Source organism: Geotrypetes seraphini, chromosome 12 (assembly GCF_902459505.1).
Source record: "Geotrypetes seraphini chromosome 12, aGeoSer1.1, whole genome shotgun sequence".
In the NCBI taxonomy this organism is placed as follows: Eukaryota; Metazoa; Chordata; class Amphibia; order Gymnophiona; family Dermophiidae; genus Geotrypetes; species Geotrypetes seraphini.
The window spans coordinates 37,827,624-37,851,945 of record NC_047095.1 but is presented as its reverse complement, the minus strand read 5'-3'; the positions used below and the strand labels follow the sequence as shown (position 1 = coordinate 37,851,945).

At 41.4% G+C, this 24,322-nt stretch overlaps 1 protein-coding gene across 2 annotated transcripts in view; it reads left to right on the top strand.

Moving 5' to 3' along the window:
• The window catches only part of AK5 (adenylate kinase 5), a 313,765-nt gene that overhangs the window by 230,541 nt on the left and 58,902 nt on the right, over nucleotides 1-24,322 (top strand). For both annotated transcript variants that reach the window (XM_033917084.1, XM_033917085.1), the window contains exon 10: nucleotides 7,016-7,051. In XM_033917084.1, the coding sequence (XP_033772975.1) occupies nucleotides 7,016-7,051 (36 nt within the window). The remainder of the gene's footprint in view (nucleotides 1-7,015; nucleotides 7,052-24,322) is intronic.

The following is a 24,322-nucleotide window of genomic DNA, read 5'->3' as shown; positions in this document are numbered from 1 at the left end:
ATCAACATTGTTTTTTCCAAACGGTGATGGGCCCCTCCAGCATCGATCGGCAGTGCGGGCCCCCCCTCGACGGAAAGTAAGACAAGCTTCCTGACGCAGCTTCCTGTGTCCGCCTGGGTGCTTGGTGGGGTGGGGCGGGGAAGGGGGCCCAGTGTACTTGTGTGCCTAGGGGCCCTCGATGAATTAATCCTGACCTGCTCAAATGAGATCTGGAGAGAACTTGAGTTGCCATACTGGCACAGTCCAGAGGTCCATCAAGCCCAGTATCCTGTTTCCAATGGGGACTCCAAAGCTGTTCTGTCTTCTTATAAATGCTTGTGTGGACAAAACAGAAAGCTTGTGAATCAAGCTTTCGAGTCACAATTTGAACCAATCCAGTCTTTTTATGCTAAACTTCATTGGTTACCTAGAACTGTGATGACACAGTTCAAGTTCAAGCATTTTTAAAATCTTACGAGATGATGCACCTGCTTCCATGTTAGATTTAATAATGGATGATGTGTATCTGTTAGTTGCATGATTATGTATGTTGTTACATGGAAACCGCTGAGACTCCAGGCGGTATATAAATTTTTTTTAAATAAATAAAACAAATATCACACTCAGAATTTCTTTCAACTGAAATTTCCAGCATTCAGGGGGTTAAAATCAGCCAACTCTCTTTTTATCAGATGGCCAATTTATGGAGCCAGCTTCCATTTCAGTTAAGATCACCTGCCCACTTTTTGTTTTTCAAAAGAATCTGAAGGCTTTTCGGATTCGTAACGTCGGTTTATCTACTGATTAATTAATTGATATTGTGGAATGTTGTTTTCTTATTATAATTCCCAGATAAACTGGTTTGTTCTCTTAGGGCTCCTTTTACAAAGGTGCATTAGCCTTTTTAGCACACGCACTAGATTAAAAACTACCGCCTGCTCAAGAGGAGGCGGTAGCAGCTAGCGCGCGTGGCATTATAGTGCAATAGCGCACACTATTCCACTCGTTAAGGCCCTAACGCACCTTTGTAAAAGGAGTCCTTAGTCTTATATAATCCATCCTTGAACTGTGTAGGTAAAGGCACTAGTGTAATATAAAATAAATAGCATTATTAGAATTGTCGAATGAAAGCATTCAACCTTTTTTTGCCTTCCCTGTTAATAAAACCATCATATTGAAAGACTTATATATATTCATGATACTAGGGAACATTTGCCCATGGGAATTTGCTAGAAAATATCATTTCACAATCAAAAATAAATAGAAATATAAGTATAGCAGTGCACTCATTGAAGGCTGAATATCTTCTTTAGTCCATTAAAGCATACTGTATATTCAAAATGATATACAAAGGGAACTGATTGATTGAAGGCCACTGTCACTTAGTCTCACTCAATATTACAGTCATCCTAAGCTTGGTGTGTTTATAAAAGTCTAGGTCAAGTTGAATATTAGAGATTTCTATAACATAATCACTTAGGGAGCCTTTTACCAAGCTGCACTATATTTATTCATTTCCAGAGGTGTAATATATTGCTAGTGATCCGCAGTGACAACTATGCAGTTTATAATATAAAAATAGGCAGGGTGGAGAGTATGGGGAGTCAAGATGGCAGACGGACTTTGATGGCGTTTCCCTTGCTCCAGCAAGTACTCTTTTAATGTGGCTAACCTCTTTGTATTTCACTTCGAGACGATTTGTCCGCGATTTTTAAGATGCCACATTGGAAAAGAAAGGGAAATGTGAGAGCTGTGATGTTACTGGCCCTCTCGTCCTCGCCAATTCGGCTGACGCTGCCTCAGCTGTTGGTGCGGCAACCCGCCGCCAACCCTCGGTCGGAAGGTCGGAGGTTGGGTTCTGCGTTGGAGTCAAGCGAGGAAGTGCTTGACTCCTTGGAACATAAAATTTCATTCTGTCTGATGACAACGAGTGTGCCACCATGTCCAGCAGGAGCCCGGAGCCCAGAGTCAAGCCCCAGGAAGTCTGAGGAGGAGACCCCAGAGTTGGTACTGGGCAGAGCTTTACCCCGAAAGAACTGCAGAGAGAAGTTTCAAGTTTATTAGGTGTGTATATACCGTCTATCAAGGTTATCTAAGCGGTTTTGCAATCAGGTACTGAAGCATTTTCCCTATCTGTCCCGGTGGGCTCACAATCTATTAAAGGGAACATCGCAGAGGCTGGGGTTCCGGTGTTGGAGACTGTAGTAACACTGGGGACACTGCTGGCGGATGTGATGGTGGGGAAGACTGCACAAGACATGGAAGTACTGGTTACAAAGATAAACACTTTTTCTTTGAAATTAGATAAAGTCCGACAAGAATGCATGGCGAGAATTCATACAGAAACTGTCACTATGAAACAGTTTCCAGTGTGATAAAAGATCAGAAGTTTATTTCATGGAAAATTGAACAGATTGAAAACTTTAACAGATGTTTCAATCTCAGAGTCTTAAATTGTCCAAAGGTTTTGGGTATGTCTCCCATGGAAGTCTTTAAAAAGACTATGTTGGAGAATCTGAAAATTCCTCAGGACAGTATTCTGTATTAATAAAGCTTATTATGTACCGGTTATTAAAGATAAAAAGACTTAAATAGGAGACCTAGCAGGTATTGAGAAAGGAATTAATGAGCATATGCAACAAGGCAATAATTTTCAAGATATTACTGCTATTCCTGAAGACTCTTTCTGAAGTTAAAGAACGAGCTACCCTCATTGCTAATTTTGTATTTGAGCAAGATTTGCCATCTGTTATTAGGTTATACTTAAAAAATGGTGCAATTCCTTTTTGTGGTCAGAGAATTTGGATATACCCTGATGTGACAAAATCAACTCAGGAGAGACGGAGAGAATTTCTAGCTATGAGAGAAGAAACAAGAAAAATAGGCGCTATCGTTCTGCTTGCATATATCCGTGAAAATGTGTAGCTAAATACCTAGGTTTAAGATATGTGTTTTTCCACCCTGAACATCTAAGATCCTTTTTAGATTTTAAGAAGTTATCCATTGGTGCTACATGAAGTGTATGAATAGATTTGGCTGAGGTTAATCCATTGAAGCCAGTTCTTTAAATGCTCTATAGTAAAATCTCCCTTTGTTTTCTATTCAACCACCACCACCCCTCAATGTTATAGGGGGGTCTGAGGAAGTGTCTACATTCCTTTGATTTTGTTTCATGGTGGAATTCCTAATCATAAGAGCATTGATGGGAATGGGCATCGACATGGCAGATGAGATTCAACACGGATAAATGTAAAGTAATGCATGTCGGTAACAAAAATCTCAGGCAACAGTACAGGATGTCTGGGGCGGTACTTGGAGAGACCTCCCAGGAAAGGGACTTGGGAGTTCTGATCGACAAGTCGATGAAGCCGTCCACACAATGTGCGGCGGCGGCAAAAAGGGCGAACAGAATGCTAGGAATGATAAAGAAGGGGATCACGAACAGATCAGAGAAGGTTATCATGCCGATGTACCGGGCCATGGTGCGCCCTCACCTGGAGTACTGCGTCCAGCATTGGTCACCGTACATGAAGAAGGACATGGTACTACTCGAAAGGGTCCAGAGAAGAGCGACTAAGATGGTTAAGGGACTGGAGGAGCTGCTGTACAGCGAAAGATTAGAGAAACTGGGCCTCTTCTCCTTCTAACAGAGGAGATTGAGAAGGGACATTATCGAAACATTCAAGGTACTGAAGAGGATAGACTTAGTAGATAAGAACAGGTTGTTCACCCTCTCCAAGGTAGGGAGAATGAGAGGGCACTCTCTAAAGTTGAAAGGGGATAGATTCCGTACAAACGTAAGGAAGTTCTTCTTCACCCAGAGAGTGGTGGAAAACTGGAACGCTCTCCCAGAGGCTATCATAGGGGAAAACACCCTCCAGGGATTCAAGACAAAGTTAGACAAGTTCCCACTGAACAAGGATGTATGCTGGTAAGGCTAGTCTCAGTTAGGGCACTGGTCTTTGATCAAAAGGGTCGCCGCATGAGCGGACTGCTGGGCTCGATGGACCACTGGTCTAACCCAGCAGCGGCATCTCTTATGTTCTTATGATGGAAGTTGGCACTGAGTTACTTGTGCGAGTGTTATAACTTGTAATGATTTGTTAAACAAATAAAAATAAAGTTATAAATAAATAAATAAGCAGGGTACGAGAAACAAAAGGGGGAGAAAGGTACAAGAGGAGTCAGACGGCAGTAGGGCCAAATGATTTTGTAAACAGGTGAGTTTTGAAGAGTGATTTGAACCTTGGGTAGGAGGCCCTGAGGTCAGTTTTAGTACAGCAGAAAATGGCCCCATTTTTCTTATTAATCACCACGCACTAAGGGATCCTTTTACTAAGGTGCGCTAGACCTTAACGCCGGCATTGAGCTGGTGTTAGTTCTAGAAGCGTAGCATGCGGTGTAGCGCATGGTAATTTCCTGAATGCGCTACAAACGCTAGCGCACCTTAGTAAAAGGAGTCCTAAGGGGTCCTTTTTATAAGGCGCACTAACTGGTTTAGCGCACGCTAAAGATTAGTGTGCGCTAAATGCGACCGCATCCATTATATTCTATGGGTGCCGTAGCATTTAGCACGCACTAATTTATAGCACTGATCAGTTAACGCGCCTTAATAAAAGGACCCCTAATTTTTTCATTAGTGCCTAGCCACTAGCACTTGAGTCCTTATCATTATCTATTCTGTAGGCAGTAAAGGCTCACACCCTAATCATTCAATGTGCAGCAGTGTAGCTGGACCTGATGGAATTCACTCGAGAGTCTTAAAAGAACTGAAGGTTGAAATTGGAGAGCTTTTGCAAAAACTTGCCAACCTGTCAATTAGAACTGGACCGATACCGGGTGATTGGAAGATAGCGAACGTCACGCCAATTTTCAAAAAAGGATCAAGAGGAGAACCGGGCAACTACAGACCTGTGAGTCTTACGTCTGTCCCTGGAAAGATGGTTGAAGTGCTGATTAAAAATAGCATAGTCCGGCACTTGGATACACACGACCTGGTGAGAGCCAGTCAACATGGCTTCAGGAAGGGAAATCATGTTTGATGAACTTACTTCAATTTTTTGAGACCGTGAACAAACAAATTGATAGTGGACATAATATATTTGGACTTCCAGAAAGCGTTCTACTAGGTTCCACATGAAGGACTTCTCAGGAAACTACAAAGCCATGGAATAGAGGGAGATATACTAAGATGGATAGGCAAATGGCTGGAGAACAGAAAGCAGAGAGTGGGCATAAATAGGAAGTTCTCAGACTGGGAGAAAGTGACTAGCGGTGTGTCCCAGGGCTCGGTACTTGGGCCCATCTTATTTAATATTTTCATCAATGACCTAGAAAAAGGAACATCCAGTGAGATCATCAAGTTTGCAGACGAAACAAAGCTATGCCAGGCAATCAGTTCGCGGAAGGATAGCGAGGAACTCTAGAGTGACTTGTGTCAGTTAGAGAAATGAGCGGAGAAATGGCAGATGAAGTTTAATGTGGAAAAGTGCAAAGTAATGCAATTAGGCAGAAAGAACAAGGAACACAAGTATAGAATGTCAGGTGCAACTCTGGGTAAGAGCGAACAAGAAAAGGACCTGGGTGTACTGATAGATAGGTCCCTGAAACCGTCGGCACAATGCGCGGCAAAGAAAGCAAATAGAATATTAGGCATGATAAAGAAAGGAATCACGAGTAGATCAGAGAAAGTTATAATGCCGCTTTATAGGGCAATGGTCAGACCACACGTGGAATACTGTGTCCAACATTGGTCTCTCAACCTAAAGAAAGATATAAAACTGCTGGAAAGGGTGCAGAGACGAGCAATGAAGCTAATAAAAGGTATGGAGAACTTGGAATACGAGGAATGACTTAAGAGACTGGGATTGTTCTCCCTTGAGAAAAAGAGACTGCGAGGGGATATGATCGAGACTTTCAAAATACTGAAAGAAATCGATAAAATAGAGCAGGAAAAAAAATTATTTACAATGTCCAATGTGACACGGATAAGAGGACATGGACTGAAGCTAAGGGGGGACAAGTCCAGGACAAATATCAGGAAGTTCTGCTTCACGCAATGAGTGGTGGACACCTGGAATGCTCTCCCAGAAGAGGTTATTTCGGAATCCACCGTTCTAGGATTTAAAAGCAAATTAGATGCACATCTCCTTACGAGAGGCATAGAGGGATATGGGTGACTAAAATTACGCCAGGTGTACACCTGGCTGGGCCTCCACGTGTGCAGATCGCCGGACTTGATGGACCGAAGGTCTGATCCGGAGATGGCAGTTCTTATGTTCTTAACCAATTTCTTTTTAAATTTTACTTCATTTCTGTTCTTTCTTTACTGTTTTCTCTTTGCTTTTCTATTTTTTATGGCGTTCTTTTTCGTTTCTTATTTTTATATATTTTGTACACCGTGCTGTTGGCAAAGCGAAGTGCGGTTAAAACTTTTAATAAACATAAACAATTAGGGCTGGATTCTGTAACTGGCGCCGACATCAGCGGCCGCCATTAAAGCAGCCACCGATCGCGTGCCAATGATGCGTCAGCGCCGGTTTCAGAATCGTGCCTTGGTGCACAACCCGTCTACTTTCCTCCCCCACACCCGCCCCCAGTGCTAAAAAAATAAATTCTATTTTTAGTGCATAGGTAGTGCGCACTGCTCCCCAAATTACCACGAGACACCTGAGTGCACCCTGTGGACGCTTTTTAACCTGTTAGAAGCATGCATTAGTGCACTTCGCAGCTTAGTAAAAGGACCCCTTATTAATTAACACCTCCTTATACTACGTAGAGATTTCTACCGTGGTCCAGAGCACTAAATGCTCCCAACGCTCATAAAATTCCTATGAGCATTCCTTGGAGCAGCATTGGAGCATTTAGCGCTCCAGGATGAGGTAGAAACTTCTACCACAACTTAGTAAAAGAGGGCCTAAGTTACTGAATAAGAGTTTAATCTGAAAAATATTGTGCTTATAAAAAGTCAAACTCCTTTGCCAACCCCTCCTTCCATTTATATTTTTTAATTATGTATATTTTTTATTTTTTTTAGAGGATCTGAAGAAATTGAAGATCATTTTTGTGGTGGGTGAGTAGGAATCCTAATTAATTGCAGTATTGGGAGTCTTATTTTCACACGTAAAGCTGACAAAAATGACCTTTAGATGTTACTATTGAGTCTGTTAATGAAGAAGAAAGAAAAAGCTATTTGCATATCATTCTGTTTCGTTAACATTTTTAGAGAATGAACAAATGTAATGTTCAGAGACTTCTAGATTTGCTGTAGAAAGGAATGCAGTCTCAGTTCAGTATAACATAAACAAAATTGTTCATAGAATGATCTTGTAGTTATGTAAGAACTTTGGAGTAGAGAAGGACACGAAGACTAATTTTTTTCCCTTCCCCGCAGGAACTCATTTTCTTGTCCCATGCCCACAAGTTCTTTTCCTGTCCCTGCCCCATCCCTGCAAGCTCCGTCCTCATCTGCACAAGCTTCAAACACTTTAAAATCATAAGTAGCAACATTCTAGAGCTCAGATTGTGATGTCATAATGCCTCATTCCACCAATGCCTAAGCTCCGTCCTCATCTGCACAAGCCTCAAACACTTTAAAAGCATAAGTAGCAACATTCTAGAGCTCAGATTGTGATGTCATAATGCCCCATTCCACCAATGCCTAAGCGCCGTCCTCATCTGCACAAGCCTCAAACACTTTAAAATCATAAGTAGCAACATTCTAGAGCTCAGATTGTTATGTCATAATGCCTCATTCCACCAATGCCTAAGCTCTGTCCTCATCTGCACAAGCCTCAAACATTTAAAAATCATAAGTGTTTGAGTCTTGTGCAGGGACAACAAACTCACGGGGACAGGACGGTGAAATTGAGTTCCTGCAGGCATATGTAAAATGGTAAACACTTTCAGTAATGGTTGATGCTCTAATGTCCTATAGTATGATATAAGGACAGCATAGGTTATTAAATAACTCAAAATGAAGGAAAAAGCCTCAGAAAAGGGCCCTCCCACCTCCACCGAAGTGGTTTGTTAAAGGTGGTTGAGCAATAACCTCATTTGCAAAAAACCTTCAATGTAATTATAGCCTTATGCTGTACTTTGCTTCATGAAAAACAAAAGATAGAAGAAAAATATTTCAACTTATCTTCAGCTGATCGGTACACCAACGGTGGCCAGCGTTTCACAAAATTGCTGCCTCAGGGTATATCCCGACTGATCAGTCTTCTAGAACAACAATAGAGAAACATATGGTTAAAAATCTCTAACTTTCATACTCGTGGTTCTAGACAAAAATTCAATAGCACAGATGAAATCAGAAGGTCGTACCTTTCAAACGGGACACCGATATTCATCTCATGCGTTCACGCGACAAAAGAACTTCAAGGAATTATTAAGTCCTTCCGATGTCCGCTACACACAAGCAAGTCATTCTCCATCTACCAATCAATCCACTGGGCATTTCAAGTGTGGAGCATGAAAACACCTTCGCCTAGTATGGAATATGTCATCACAAACTAACCCCTCCCCCTTTTACAAAACTGTAGTGTGGATTTTAGCCACGGTGGTAACAGCTCTGACGTGATGATAGGCTCAGGAGAAATCTAAGGAGATACTTTGGTACAGATAGAGTGGTAGATGCTTGGAATAGTTTCCCAGTAGAGACAAAGACTGTGTCTGAATTCAAGAAAGTGTGGTACAGGCACATGGGATCTCTAGGGAGAGGAGAAGGTAGTGGATGCTGTGGATGGGCAGACTGGATGGGCCATTTAGCCTGTATCTGCCATCATGTTTCTGTGTAGCTATAGGCATGAAAGAGTTTCAGTTCATGCTTTTTTTTACTTTAGAGTGCATATTTCACTTGAAAGTCATTTCTACCAACTCCATAAAATGGCATCAAACTTTTACTCAGAAGATACTTTAAACAGTAGTAGTAACCTTAACTACCATTTGTATATACCCTTATGTCCACATAAGGGTATATACAAATGGTAGTTAAGGTTACTACTACTGTTTAAAGTATCTTCTGGATAAATCACCCTTGTGAAGATTCGTTGATTCTGCATATTTCATAATCAAACTTTTACTGTCACAGGATTTTTTTTTTTATATATATAATATAACCAAGAATTTACTTAATAGCAGATTTTTTCCTCAGGCAACGGTCTACAACACTTAAATATTCTTGTGGGAATACTTACAGATGTTTCAATTTTCCAACTATCTTTTTCTTGCACTGCTGTCTGTTCAGAACAGTGTATTATCAAACAATCATTTTTTCTTTTCTCCTGGAAGGAATGCCCTTAGAGAAACTACTAGTTCAGTTTACAGCAGAAACAAGTGTTACCTAGACCTTGTGCTAACCCTTTCTCTGTATTTGATTTCTTTCTGTCATATATGTGTCGCCAGCTCTTTGCAGATTTGTTTAGCCACTTCAGTATTATTCAGTATCTTGTAGGAAGGTGTGACAGTCACGCAGTGTTTTCACCCTCTGTTTTCAAACTGTTTTCAGGTCATTTCCATAGTTAAGTATGAATGCTAATTACAGGGCTGATTCATTATCACAAATTTTGTTCTACCACTGTTCTATCCTAATGATTTTTTTATATATATTTAAACCATTTTTATTGATGACAACAACTAAACAATACAAAGAACAATCAATGCCAGCAGAGGAAATACAAAGCCAGTCAACAAAAGATCATACAATCCAAGTCATCAAATTTTTATGTAATATTCCCCTCTCCCCCAAAAACAGAAGAAAGAAAACACCACACAGGTAAACAGATCCCAAACAATAAACCCCCCGAAACAGCCAACTATCACCACAAAGAAACTCCATCCCCCACCCCAAACAGACAAGAGAAACCCCCAAAACGCAAAAAAAATCTAAAAAAATACCCCATCCCCCTACCTCCCAAATATACCACCCCACCTCCCACCCCAACACCACACTCCAATGTCCAGGAATTGGTTCCTTATTCCATCAGACATCAGCAAACAACTACGGTATATCCATCTCCCCACTCCCTCAACAGCAATCCCCACACCACCCCTCCCTCCCCAAAGATGCAGCAGAGTGTCAAACTCCTAACTAAGAGCCAAAGGATCCTAATGATTTTATGGTGGTGGTGGTGGTGGTGGTGGTGATGAAGATGGGGTTGACCGCCAATTAAATTATCTAGCATGCCAGGCTTAGTCATCTGCATGGAGAATTCTCTCACATTTCTACATAACATCATGGAAACTGCAGCTCTTCTTTTGAAATTGCCCCAGAATTCAGTACTATTCACTTTTAAGGTCAACAAAGCAGTGAAATTGAATTGACAAATCACATAACCCGCTTCAATCATTGAAGATCTGTGAAATTATGCAGGCAGATAAGTTACCTGGAGTACTGCATCCAGCACTGATCGTCATACATGAAGAAGGACATGGTACTACTCGAAAGGGTCCAGAGAAGAGCGACTAAGATGGTTAAGGGGTTGGGGGAGCTGCCGTATAGCGAAAGATTAGAGAAACTGGGCCTCTTCTCCTCGAACAGAGAAGACTGAGAGGGGACATAACCGAAACATTCAAGGTACTGAAGGGGATAGACTTAGTAGATAAGGACAGGTTGTTTACCCTCTCCAAGGTAGGGAGAATGAGAGGGCACTCTCTAAAGTTGAAAGGGGATAGATTTCGTACAAACGTAAGGAAGTTCTTCTTCACCCAGAGAGTGGTATAAAGCTAGAACGCTCTTCCGGAAGCTGTTATAGGGGAAAACACCCTCCAGGGATTCAAGACAAAGTTAGACAAGTTCCTGCTGAACAAGAACGTGCGCTGGTAGGTCTAGTCTCAGTTAGGGTGCTGGTCTTTGACCAGAGGGCTGCCGCGTGAGCGGACTAGTGGGCATGATGGACCACTGGTCTGACCTAGCAGTGGCAATTCTTATGTTCTTACATGATACATATTAAAAAGTGTTCTTCAAACAGGGATATTCAGCAGACTGTGCAAATTTAAGATCAAACTCAAACCAATAGTTCCAAAGATTTTTTTTTTCCTAGGCAAGTGAAGTAGTACCCCATGGCTCACCACTCTCCCCAATACTTTTTTAAAATACTGATATCAACACTAGGACACTTCTTAAACAAGAAAGACCTCACTTCTACGCTGATGATATTACAATATGCATTCCTTTCTACAAGAAAGAAAACATGATCAACACATTTGTATAGTAAGTCACTTATCTAGTTGCTGACTGGGCTGACAGCATGAAACTGAAACTAAATAAAGAAAAATACAAATTTGTACTGATAAGCCACCGAGAATCACCAATGATGACATTCAAATAACACTGCATAACACCCCACTGAAACTGGAATCAGAACTGAGAATCCTAGGGGTTATATTCGACAAGAACCTATCTTGGGATGCACAAACATGAACATTAACCAAGAAAATATTCACAACACTGAGAAAACTGAGACAAATTTGACATTGCTTCACCAAAGAAAATTTTCAGATCTTGGTTCATTCACTGGTACTATCCCAACTAGATTATTGCAGTGTCCTTTGGGCTGCAAAAACCAGAGTGAATGGTACAGTTTAGGGGGTGAAGACAGAAGAGGGGGGACTTGGGTGTGATTGTATGTGATGATCTTAAGGTGGCCAAACAGTTCAAAAAGGTGACGGCGAAAGCTAGAAGGATGCTAGGTTGAATAGGGAGAAGTATGGCTAGTAGGAAAAAGGAGGTATTGATGCCCCTGTATAAGACTTTAGTGAGACCTTATTTAGAATATTGTGTACAATTCTGGAAGCCGTACCTTCAAAAAGATATAAAAAGGATGGAGTCAGTCCAGAGAAAGTCTACTAAAATGGTGTGTGGTCTTCGTGATAAGGTGTATGGGGACAGACTTAAAGATCTCGTTGAATATGGGCAATATAATTTTAACACCTGTGTTGAGAAGTGCTGATTTGGATCCTTCGGTCCCCTCTCATTATCGCCCAATTGCGAATATACCTCTAATGACAAAAATCATGGAATCAATTATTTTTAATCAACTTTCCAACAATTTAGAAAAATTCTCTATCCTGTTGCCATTTCAACATGGGTTTAGACCAAATTTCAGCACAGAAACCCTTTTATTTTCACTAATTGCAAAGATTCAAAATTTACAGATGCAAAATAAATATGTTGTTACAATTCGATCTGTTGGCTGCGTTCGATGTGGTCAATCATTGTATTCTGATCCTTATGTTAGCCGACATAAGTTTGCATCATGTGGTCTTAGACTGGTTTAGCAAATTCCTCTCGCTGTGCTCCAATGAGGTATGTCTAGAAGGTGAGCTTTCATCTTCATGGACGCCTAATTGTGGGGTACCGCAAGGCTCCCCCCTTGTCACCAATTTTGTTTAACATCTGCATGACCTCATTGAAAAACTTTTGTCTTTCCTCCACAGAAACTAAATTTACTTATGCGGATAACATTTTCATTATACTGGAAGTCAGTCCCGATATTGGTAATTTGGTTTTGGGCATTGACAGTTGCATTTCCAAATTGCAGATGTAGGTGGCGTCCATCCAAATGAAACTGAATGCTTCTATGACCAAACTACTTTGGATCGGGCCTACATTTGAAAATCTCCCAGCTGATGTTACATTGAAATCAGGCATCTCGTTACACCTAGATTTTTCCTTCAGAATTTTAGATATTATTCTGGATTCTTCTCTTACATTTCACGATCGGATAAACTCTTTGGCAAAGAAATGTTTCTTTAGCTTGCGTATGCTGTGGAAAGTTAGATCACTATTTCATCATGAACATTATTTATTATTGGTACAGTCCACTGTCCTCGCTCAGTTGGACTATTGTAATTCTGTCTACTTGGGTATTAAACAGGGTAGTTTAGACTGGCTGCAGTTGATACAAAACACAGCGGCTAAACTTATCTTCGGAAAGAGGTAGTATGATCATGTATCCCCATTACTGAGAAAACTTCACTGGCTACCAGTTCGTTATAGGATACAGTTCAACTGCTCCGGAGTAATCTGAAGAAATACGTTTTTTTACAGAAAGGGTGGTAGATGCGTGGAACAGTCTCCCGGAAGAGGTGGTGGAAATAGAGACTGTCTGAATTCAAGAGGGCCTGGGATATGCCTGTGGGATCTCTCAGAGAGAGAAAGAAATAATGGTTACTGAGGATGGGCAGGTTAGATGGGCCATTTGACCTTTATCTGCTGTCACGTTTCTATGTTTCCTTTATGTAGAATACAAAGAAAATGTAAGGAAAAAACTACAAACTATTCAAAATGTAGCAGCCAGATTTATGAGCATTTTCTCAGCAACCAAATATGAAGTGACACCCTGTACCTCAAGCTACACTGGATCCCCTTTAAACTATGTACACTGATCTTTTTAATCTTCCATGGTGAAACACCAGGCTACAGGTTGAATTTAATCGAAATACCACCCAAAATCAACAACAACCTGATCAGCAACCATATAAGAATAAGATTACCAAATCCTAGAGGAATCAAAAACAAAATTATTCACTCTACAATCTTCCCTTACCTGGCAGCCAAATGGTGGAATTCTTTACCAGCATAATTAAGAAACACCTCTCCTACCAAGACTTTCCTAAAGGCTTAAAAACTTATTTGGAAAAGACCTTACTCCTCCCCACAAACAGGCTACCAAACAAGACATAAATCATCTCTCCTACCTCGAATAGATGACCAAACTTCCTACAAACCTGGAAAGTGACACCCATACCAAAACCCATAAAATCAAGACTACAACACAAGATATAGCCAATCTTCTCTCCAAACTATATGCCATAATCATACATCTACATAAACACAAACCAAGTTATCTGTGTCATGAACCCTAATGAAATAATGTTTATCCTTGTATATGGCCAGGCTCTTCTAAATTGTAAATCACATTGAACTCCTTCTGGGGCATATTAGCGATTCATAAATACTAATGTAATGTAATGTAAATTTTCATCGAAGAAAACCTCATGAAAAATGTGAGTGGATTCATTGAAATACGATGCAACAGCTCTCTGAAGTTTGCCTGAACTCTGCCTGCATACAAATTTCAAGAGCGGGCAAACTAACTTGAAAATTGCTGTCAATGCAGAAAAAAATAAATCCATGCTCAGCTTTTTTTCAAACACCTTCCACGCTCACAGATTCTTCAATGAGCTCTACTGGTCTTTTTTGCAAAGCACGCATGTTTTTAGTGTTTATTGATAATGCATTATCAGTATTTCATAGTAACATAGTAACATAGTAGATGACGGCAGATAAAGACCCGAATGGTCCATCCAGTCTGCCCAACCTGATTCAATTAAAAATTTTTTTTTTCTTCTTAGCTATTTCTGGGCAAGAATCCAAAGCTTTACCCGGTACTGTGCTTGGGTTCCAACTGCCAAAATCTCTGTTAAGACTTACTCCAGCCCATCTACACCCTCCCCGCCATTGAAGCCCTCCCCTGCCCATCCTCCTCCAAACGGCCATACACAGACACAGACCGTGCAAGTCTGCCCAGTAACTGGCCTAGTTCAATATTTAATATTATTTTCTGATTCTAAATCTTCTGTGTTCATCCCACGCTACTTTGAACTCAGTCACAGTTTTACTCTCCACCACCTCTCTCGGGAGCGCATTCCAGGCATCCACTACCCTCTCCGTAAAGTAGAACTTCCTAACATTGCCCCTGAATCTACCACCCCTCAACCTCAAATTATGTCCTCTGGTTTTACCATTTTCCTTTCTCTGGAAAAGATTTTGTTCTACGTTAATACCCTTTAAGTATAAGGCACCTAGGCAAACCTTCAGACTTAAACCCCCTTCAATTAACTGTCAGGTCCCTAGAGTGCTTGCCCATCTGAGATTTTGATAGTTAAGAACATAAGAATAGCCTTACTGGGTCAGACCAATGGTCCATCAAGCCCAGTAGCCCATTCTCAAGGTGGCCATTCCAGGTCCCTAGTACCAGGCCAAAACCCAAAGAGTAGCAACATTCCATGTTACCAATGCAGGGCAAGCAGTGACTTCCCCATGTCTTTCTCAATAACAAACTATGGACTTTTCCTCCAAGAAATTTCCAAACCTTTCTTAAAACTAGCTATGCTATGTGCTCTTACCACATCCTCTGGCAATGTATTCCAGAGCTTAACTATTCTCTGAGTGGAAAAAAAATTTCCTCCTATTGGTTTTAAAAGTATTTCCCTGTAACTTCATCGAGTGTCCCCTAGTCTTTGTAATTTTTGACGGAGTGAAAAATCGATCCACTTGTACCCTTTCTACTCCACTCAGGTCCCACAACAGTCAAAACAGCAGTGAATGATAGTGTCACTCTAGAATACAAAATATCTTAACAATGTACTAGCTGCATACCAAAATGTAATATAATAAATGTGTAGAATGGGGTGCCCTCAGAAATTATTATCCCCCACTACACAGCTGTAAACATGAACTGCCATTGCTCGGGTAGAGATGAATTAATTCTCTTTCATAGGGCTTACTCCCTGGTACAAGTGACCCTCTTGAATGTGCTCACAGTGCAATAATAAACTATTGCTTACAGTCCATTTTCCACATTTGTATTATAAAGCAACATTCTAAACTTTTCCAATTTTATATTAGAATATGCTTATCTTATCAAGGAATAACATTAAAGTAAGGAGTAAGATTTAAAAAGGTTTGGATAATTTCCTAAAGGAGAAGTCCATGGGTTATTATTGAGATAACCTGGGGAAATCCACTGCTTATTCCTAGGATAAGCAGAATAAAATCTGTTTTACTACTTGAGATCTAGCTAGGTACTTGAGACCTGGATTGGCCACTGTTGAAAACAGGATACTGGGCTTGATGGACCTTTGGTCTGTACCAGTATGGCAATTCTTATGTTCTTATTTTAGTTTGAGCTCGCCCGAGTCCCGGAAACAGTTATTGAGATGAAACCCACAGCGGTGGGTGTCTAGAGGAGATGTCCTTAGGGGTCCTTCTATTAAGCTGTGCCAAAAAGTGGCCTGCACTATTTTTAGCATGGCTCTAAAATAGCAGCAATTTGGCTTTCCCTTCTAATGGCCATGCAATAATTTTGAAATTAGCATGTAAGCCCTTACCATCATCTTTTTTGGAGGCAGGAAGGCCCAGATTCTAAATGATATCTGAGCAATGACAGCTAATGTTTACAGCTGCATAGGGGGGGGATAATAACTTCTGAGGGCACTCCCCGTTCTACACACTATATTACATTTTGGTATGCAGCTAACACATGGTTGAGATATTTTATTTATTGGGATTTATTAACCACCTTTATAAGCAAGGTTTTCTTTTTGTTTTGGTTTTTAATCAAGTAACTCTGGTACCTGGGGGCAATGGAGGGTTATCTTATATACTCAAATATAAATTGAGAATTTTGGGCCAAAAAAATGGCCTAAAAGTGGGGGGTCTCAGTTTATATTCGAACCTTGATCTTTCTTGCTTCTTCCCTCTGTCCCTCCCTCCCTCTCTCTGAAGATTATATCACCCCCCCTCGCCCCCACCGCTGACCAACACTTCTGTTCCTGACCTTGCTTGACTGGCACTTCAGGCCTACCATCTGCCTACTCACTAACCTACACTTGTTGTTTTCACCCCTGCCCGATGGCTACTTCAGTGCTTCCACCTACCTACCTGATGACCGGCATATCTGTCTCTCCCCCCAGCCAACCAGCACTGTTCTTTTCTAAGCTAAAGCCAATGCTATGTGTTGAGCCAGAGCAAGGCCTTGTGCATTTGCGCATGATCAAGGCCTGCCGGTTCACATCCTCTCCGAGAATTTTGGAAAGGAAAGGAGCCAGCAGAGGCCTTGAGCATGAGCAGATGCACAAGGCCCCACTCCGGCTCAAGAACTGTGCCGGTAAGAACAATGCCGGTCGGCTGGGGGAAGGGACATATGTGCCGGTCATTGGGTGGGGAGAAAGTTAGGGTTACCAGATTTTCTGTTTGGAAAATTTGAACCCCCTAGACCCGCCCCCAGGCTTGCCCAGTTTCACCCATCCCCGCCCCATTATGACCCAGTCCCATCCCCAATCACGCCCTAGTCCTGCCCAATCCCACCCCCCACTGCCTGCGCTCGTCGAGCAGGAGTGCATTCGCGGATGCGATGCAATGATGTCATGCACACACGCATGTAAATACATTGCAGTACAAAATGAGATAGGCATTCAACATGTTAACTTTTGCACTATCTTTTCACTCATTAACTTAATGCTAAAGAGACTGTTACCAAAAAAATGGCATAAATTGGCACTTGACCGTCCTAATTGCCAGGACACCCAAGTGCTGATTTTTGAAACCGCATTCCTGGACATCTTGCAAGACATTCTACCTGCTGTGCATCCAAAACTAAAGGGGTCATGTTGGAAGTAGATTCTGGGTGGGCTTAGACTTGGAAGTCTTGCAGCGATAATCAAACGTTTCCCAAGACACCCAGGATGGAACAGACATCTGAGGCTAGACCTGTTTTAAAAGTGTCTAAGTGCCAAAAAGGTGCCCAAACTGATCAGATGACCACTGCAGGGTACATACCTGTCTCTAGAACAGCAGCATCTGGTATGGGAAATCCCAGTACAGCATCACACAAGTGTCTTAAGTAGCCTGATGAGTTGGGCTAGTGGGCCAAAGAGAGGAGAACCCAGGCCCATAAGCCACTCTAACCATTACATTTATGGTGGAAAGTGGGAGCCCACCACAACCCTACTATACTGCTATATAGGTGCCACCTTGGGGTGGTAGATTGGTGGGTATGATAGGTTTTGGGGGACTTTTGGAGGGCTCACCGTACATTAGAAGGGGTGTATGTACATCTGGCATCCTTTATGTGAAGTTCACAGCAGTGCCTTCTAAGGTGCCCCACTGATCTGTTCTCATGTCTGTGTGGCCAGTCCATTACAATGCTGGCCCTTCTTACATCCAAATGGTCTGGATTTGGACATTTTGAACTTGGACGGTTTTGTGGTCAAAAATGGTAAACAAAATTGGATGACCTAAGGTTGGACATCTTGGCAGCCAAGATGTCTAAGTAGGTGATTTTTTTATTTTTTATTTTTTTTAAACCAAAAAACTGGAACATCTAGTGGTTTTGCCAGTTTTGAAAATGGCTATTTCTCCACCTCCAACTTTGGACATCTTGCAGGAAACGTCCAAAGTCGGACTCAGATGTCTTTTTGAAAATGTCCCTCTATGCCAACTCACAAACACAACCAGCACATGACAATCAGTCAGGTTTATTAGTGAAAGGTTGTACAGATCTTTTATGAAACATAAAAAATTCTTTAAAGCCCAGCACATGCCCCATGTTCGGCTTGTGAGTTGGAAAATTTTTGCAAGGCCATTTAGTGGAATTGCTAAGCAGCTTAATGTTCCTGGTATATTTGAAATCAGAAAGGATGAAATTATACCTAACAAATTATCTTCTTCTGCAGAAGCAAAGACAATTAGTAACAGTTGGGAAGGTTGCTGCTGTTGCCTTTTTTAAATATGACTCAAAATTTAAAGTCACCCACACATTCGCAAGGCCAGTCCAATAGTATCTTATATCCTAAATGAGCCTTCAGCCTTACACTCCCTCCCCCCCAGCAAAGGGTAGCTTGAGACTTCCCCCACTGTATGGCTTCACCCTTCCCTATCCCACTTATGTCTAGCATCTCCCCCATGGTCCAAATAAAAGAGGCAAAGATATCACAAAGAAGATACTACAAAAATGGAGTAAGACTTTTTGCCAAACTGACAATATTTTAATAAATAAATGGATTGTATCACAAATCACAACTCCAAAAGTAGAGGATCCGAACGTAAGACAGCAAACGCTTTTTGCAATTTGAGAGCCCTGAAGAAACAATTTTGTGATATCATGAAACGCTGACCATCATCAGCGGATTATAGCAGAGTTTTCAAGCGATAAATTTCCTGCACAGAAGTGGCAGCTGTGATCAGCAACACAAGAGTGAATGAATTTGGTGGAACAATTAAAGATAAGCTACATTTTCTACTTTGATTACACACTCAGTTTGCTAAGATATTTACTAGAGTATTTGAACTGTAAAACATATTAATTATGTATTAACTAGTCTTTAAGCCCGTTACATTAACGGGTGCTAGAATATATGTTTGTCTGTCTTTCTTTCTTTCTGTCTTTCCCCCTGCCCCTGTCTCTTTTTTCTTTCCTTTCTGTCTCCCTCCCTCCCACTATCTGTCTTTCTTTCTCTCCCCACTTCTTTCCAACGTCTGCTCCCCCTGTCCCTCAGACTTCCATTCAGCGGCTGTCCCTCCTCTCCCCCACACTTCCATTCAGAGTCTGTCTCCCTCTCTCACCCCCTTTATCTACTGTTCACCCTCTTGTTTTTCCCCTTCCATTCAATGCCCTCTGTTCTCTTTCCATCCAGTGTCCGCCTTCTGTCTCTCTCTGTTCCATATGGCATCTCCTCCTTCCTTTTCACTTGGTGTGGCATACCTTCCTCCTTCCCTGCATGCCCTGCCATGTCTTCTTCCCTCTAAGCCATTCTCTCCCCCTCTGCTCCCTTTCTTCCTTAAACTTCATCGAGCAGCAGCAGCATTCATAATTCATTGCTGTTGTCAGGCTTCAGGTCTTCCTCTCTGGCCGGTCCTGTCTTCATGAAAACAGGAAGTAGGCAGGACCCGCCAGAGAGTAAGGCCTGAAGTCGGCAACAGCAGCGAATTTTAAATGCTGCTGCTGCCCGAAGAAGCCAGGCCTTAACAACACAGCTCCCTCTGGCAGCCGCGAGTGCAAGGTAGGGATACCGCTGGACTACCATGTTTAAAAAAAAACAAAACAAAACAACTTACCAACGATGGCGGCGGGGGGGGGGGGTGGTTTGAAAAGCCATCGGCCGTGAAGTACGCCACCTGCATACTTCATGGCCGACGGCTTTTCCGGACTTTAAAAACTTAGCGATGGCGGCAGTGCTGGGGAGGGTTTGAAAAGGTGCCGCGGCTCCTCTGTCTAGTTTAAGTCCGAGGTAGGGTGAGAGGAGCCGACACGGAGAGCAGGAAGTCCAGCGCTAGCGGCAAGTGGTAGGTGCTGGAAACTTAAGTAAGGCTGGGGACTCGCGCATGCGCACTCCTGCTTGGCCGCGGACCTACAGAACATGGAACGGGGATTTCAGATCACGAAAGTTGGAGTGCGCATGCGCGGCTAGAGTTTTATTATATAGGATGGGGGGGGGGTTGGCCGATAATAGAAACATGGGGGGAGGAGCCGATAAGCATATGTAGCTCATAGCCCTGGTGCAAAATTGTACCCCATGGCTTTGGAGACCTTTTTCCTCTTTAATATTTTCTCTCTTTAATTTTTCCTTTTGGAAATGTAGGGTGAATTGTTGGCATAATACCCAGCATTTACTTAACTGGAGGTGTGTTGATTGTTTTGGTTAATAAATAAATGGATATATTAAATTAAAATTATATCCACTAAAATCCAACATTTTTCACTCAGTGGATAGTAAAGCTTTGAAACTCATTACCAGAGGATATGCTAAAAGCAGCTGGGTTTAAACAAAGTTTGAACAAATTCCTGGAGGTAAAATCCATAAGTTCATTACTCTAGGGCAGGGGTGGGCATGAGATAGATTTGCATCTCAAGGAGGCAATGCATGCAAATCCATCTCATACATATTCATTGTAGATATCCTGAAAACCTGACCTGGCTCTGGCTCTCGAGGACCGGAATTGCCTACCCTGCCCTAGGGACATGGAATCTTGCTACTATTTGGAATCCTGCCAGATACTTGTGATCTGGTTTGGCCACTGTTGGAAGCATGATACTGGACTAGATCAGTGGTTCCCACCAGGCCAGTTGGATTTTTGGGACAGCCGTAATGAATATGCATGGGGCAGATTTGCATGCCTGTCACCTCCATTATATGTAAATCTCTCTCATGCATATTCATTAGGGCTATCCTAAAAACCCGACTGGTCTAGTGGTCCTCCTGGACAGGGTTGGGAGCCACTAGATTAGATGAACCAAGTATAGCAATTGTTATGTCTTGTGTCTGTGGTTCATCTTCAGACTAAGAACTGTCAAGAATAAATGTAGCTTTAAAAAGTTATATTTCCTCTGGTATACAATGATTTTTGGCTCACACTTGGCATGAGGGGTTAAAAGTGGGAATTATATAACATAGAAGAAATTCTTTTCAGCTATACACATAAAAAATTATTTTTAACTCTAAATAGATTGTTTAAAACTGATATAAACTCATTGCAATTTAGCACATCCTCATGGGAGTGGGGATAGAGGAAATGTTTTATGAGCTTAGAGTAGGAGGTCAGAAAGTGAGATTTCTTGGTGGGTTGACAGGCTACTGTATAAATTGGGAAACTGGGTCTTCTGGGGAGGGGGTGATAAGGGGATAGAGAGATAGTAATCATTGGTCTAGCAAATGAAAGATACACCTTGTTATCTTGAGCTTTTTATTGGGATTGTTGGATTATATGGAAGTTTTTGGCCTGTATAAATTTTTATTAGGAAAGCGGATAGAAGCTGAACCACAGTTCTCAGACATCGTCTGAAGAACTACAGTACAATATGACTCCACTTTTATCATAGGAGACCTCAACCTCCACCTAGACTCAACATCAAACTCTCAAACCCTGAAATTTCTCGAACTCTTAACTGACCTAGACCTCAAACCCTTGTTTCAACAACCCACACACACAAAGTTAGATCTACTCACCTCCTCCATTTCAACAAAAAGCACAAGCTACCTGGAATTTAATTCCCTATCCAAAGTACTTGTCAGACCACCTACTCCTAGAATTCACCATATCCTGAAAAGAGATATCAATAACCAAACCAACCCACCAAGTAGTTTCTTATTATAGAAACAAAATAGCCCCTGAATCATACTGGAATGAAATAAATAATGCATCACTGTCCCTCCCCATCCCTGGCCAAGACTTCCTAGGCCATTGGAAAATGATCAATGAACAAATCCTAAACAAATTAGTCTTACTCAAATGCAGCATAAGATTCCAAAGTTTCACTCAGCACTTATGTCTCTAAAAAGAGCTTCCTGGCAAGCCGAGTGCTACTAGCATAAACAACCCTCCCCAGAAAACAAGACCAAATGCACCAGAAAATACCTAGAATGTAAATCACTACTGACACAAAAGAAGAAAGAGTACTACTCTAAACAGATCAGCATTAAAGATAATCTTAAAATCAACAAACTGTTCTCAATATTAGAAAGCCTAACCAACATGAACAAGATCACAAATGGTGACAACCCCTCTATTCCAACAACCTCAGAACTAGCTATTTTAAAACAAAGATTCAATCCATATAAGGCCAGCTACCCCCATCAGTCTAGCTAGACCCACTGCAACAAAACCACCTATGGACAGATCTTGGAATGATTTTGATGAGGTTAAATTCAAAGACATAAAACAGCTTCTCCTAAAATACTCCAAAACAAACTGCAGCCTTGACACCTGCCCACCTTACCTGATCAAAGTAGCCACCCCAACAACCATAGGAAAAATAACCCCATGGCTCAACTATTACCTAAAAACTGGCCTTTTCCCCAAATCAGGAGGAGGAATTATCTTAATGCCCATTCCCAAGAACCCAAAACTCAGCCACTCTGATGTGACCAATTATTGGCCAGTAGCTTCCATCTTCCTATTTATCAAAATGATGGAAGGATATGTCACAGAACAACTCAAGGATTACAATAGATGACAGACTTTCCATTAGAACTACAATCCCAAATCATACGAGTAGAAATTGATAATCACCTATCCATGAAGAGCATGAATATTCAATAATAAAACAATCTTTCCTTGTGATGAGAGAGCTAAGATCCATCAGAAAATACTTCGAAACAGAAGCTTTCTGAATTTTAGTGCAATCCCTAATCCTGTCTTGACTAGACTACTGTAATATAACACTAGTTCTGTGCTCTACAACATTGCTATTGTGTCTACAACTAATTCAAAATGAAGCAGTAAGACTCATATATGGACTATGGAAATTGGACCATCTACAGCTTTACTATACGAAACTACATTGGGTGCCCATGACCGCAAGGATCAAGTTTAAATTAAGCATCACTGCCTTTAAGATCCTGAGAGGGAATGCCCCCAACTACCTAACAGAATTGGCCACCCTACTCCAGGGTGCCTCCAACAAATATTCCACCAGAAGTCTTTTCAACTTAAAATTCCCAGCATGCAATGATATAAAGTCTACCAAAAAAATTACTTTATCCATCCAATATCAGTTAGCAAAATGCTGGAACCAACTACAACTTACACTACAATCTTGTGACCACTATCTCAGGTTCAGAAAATTTTTAAAAGCATTTCTGAACCAAGACAGGAAGCCAACCCAGAAGTAACTGAAATGGTAACTGTAAAAACCCATTTCTAAACTGGCCAATGCAACTCCTGGGACATAACGATGTATTTGTAACTATGACCTAACTGTATTAATAACTATACTGATCTTCCTATACTAGCAACTCTATTGAATGTCCGTGTCAAACTAAACTGTCCATTGTAACTTCATGGGTAACTGACCCAACCTCTTTTAATGTAATCTGACCTTGAACTGAATAGATAAAGGCGGAATAGAAAATCTGATTAAAATGCCCACAAACATGCCTACCCAGATTATGGAACAAAATCCCACCAACTATTAGATCACTGGCAAGTCTATTAAATTTCAGGAAAGCTGTAAAAACTCGCCTTTGATCCTAATTATAGTCATTGTCTCTCTGCTTCATGGTGTCTACATCGTTAGGGTACCTTATCAATCATATTGCTGCTGTAATTAGATCTCAAAGCATATATTTGATTTTTCATGTTGTGTATAATTGTCTCTCTACTATAGGAAGAATGTGCCCATTTAGTTGCTAACCAGATGGGCCACCTGCGAACCTAACAACTACCCTCTACCGAATACAAAAATGTCTCACTATTGTATGAAAATGTGCCTACCTTGTTGCTACGTATCTACAATACTGTTAACAAGGAAATTACATTACCTTATGTAAGAATATCTTATGTACTGTCCAGGCTCTTTTGGGAGGATGGGCTAAACAGCCAAATAAAGAAATAACATAACATAACCCCATTTTAGAAAGGACATAGAAATATCAGAATTGAGATGTCAATGTCATAGGAACATAAGAATAGCCAAACTGGGTCATATCAGTGGCCCATCTAGCCCAGATTCCCGTTTCCAACGGTGGCCAATCCAGGTCACAATATCTGATAGAAAACCAAATAGGAACAACATTCCATGCTACCAAACCAAGGGACAGCAGTGGCTTCTCCCATGTC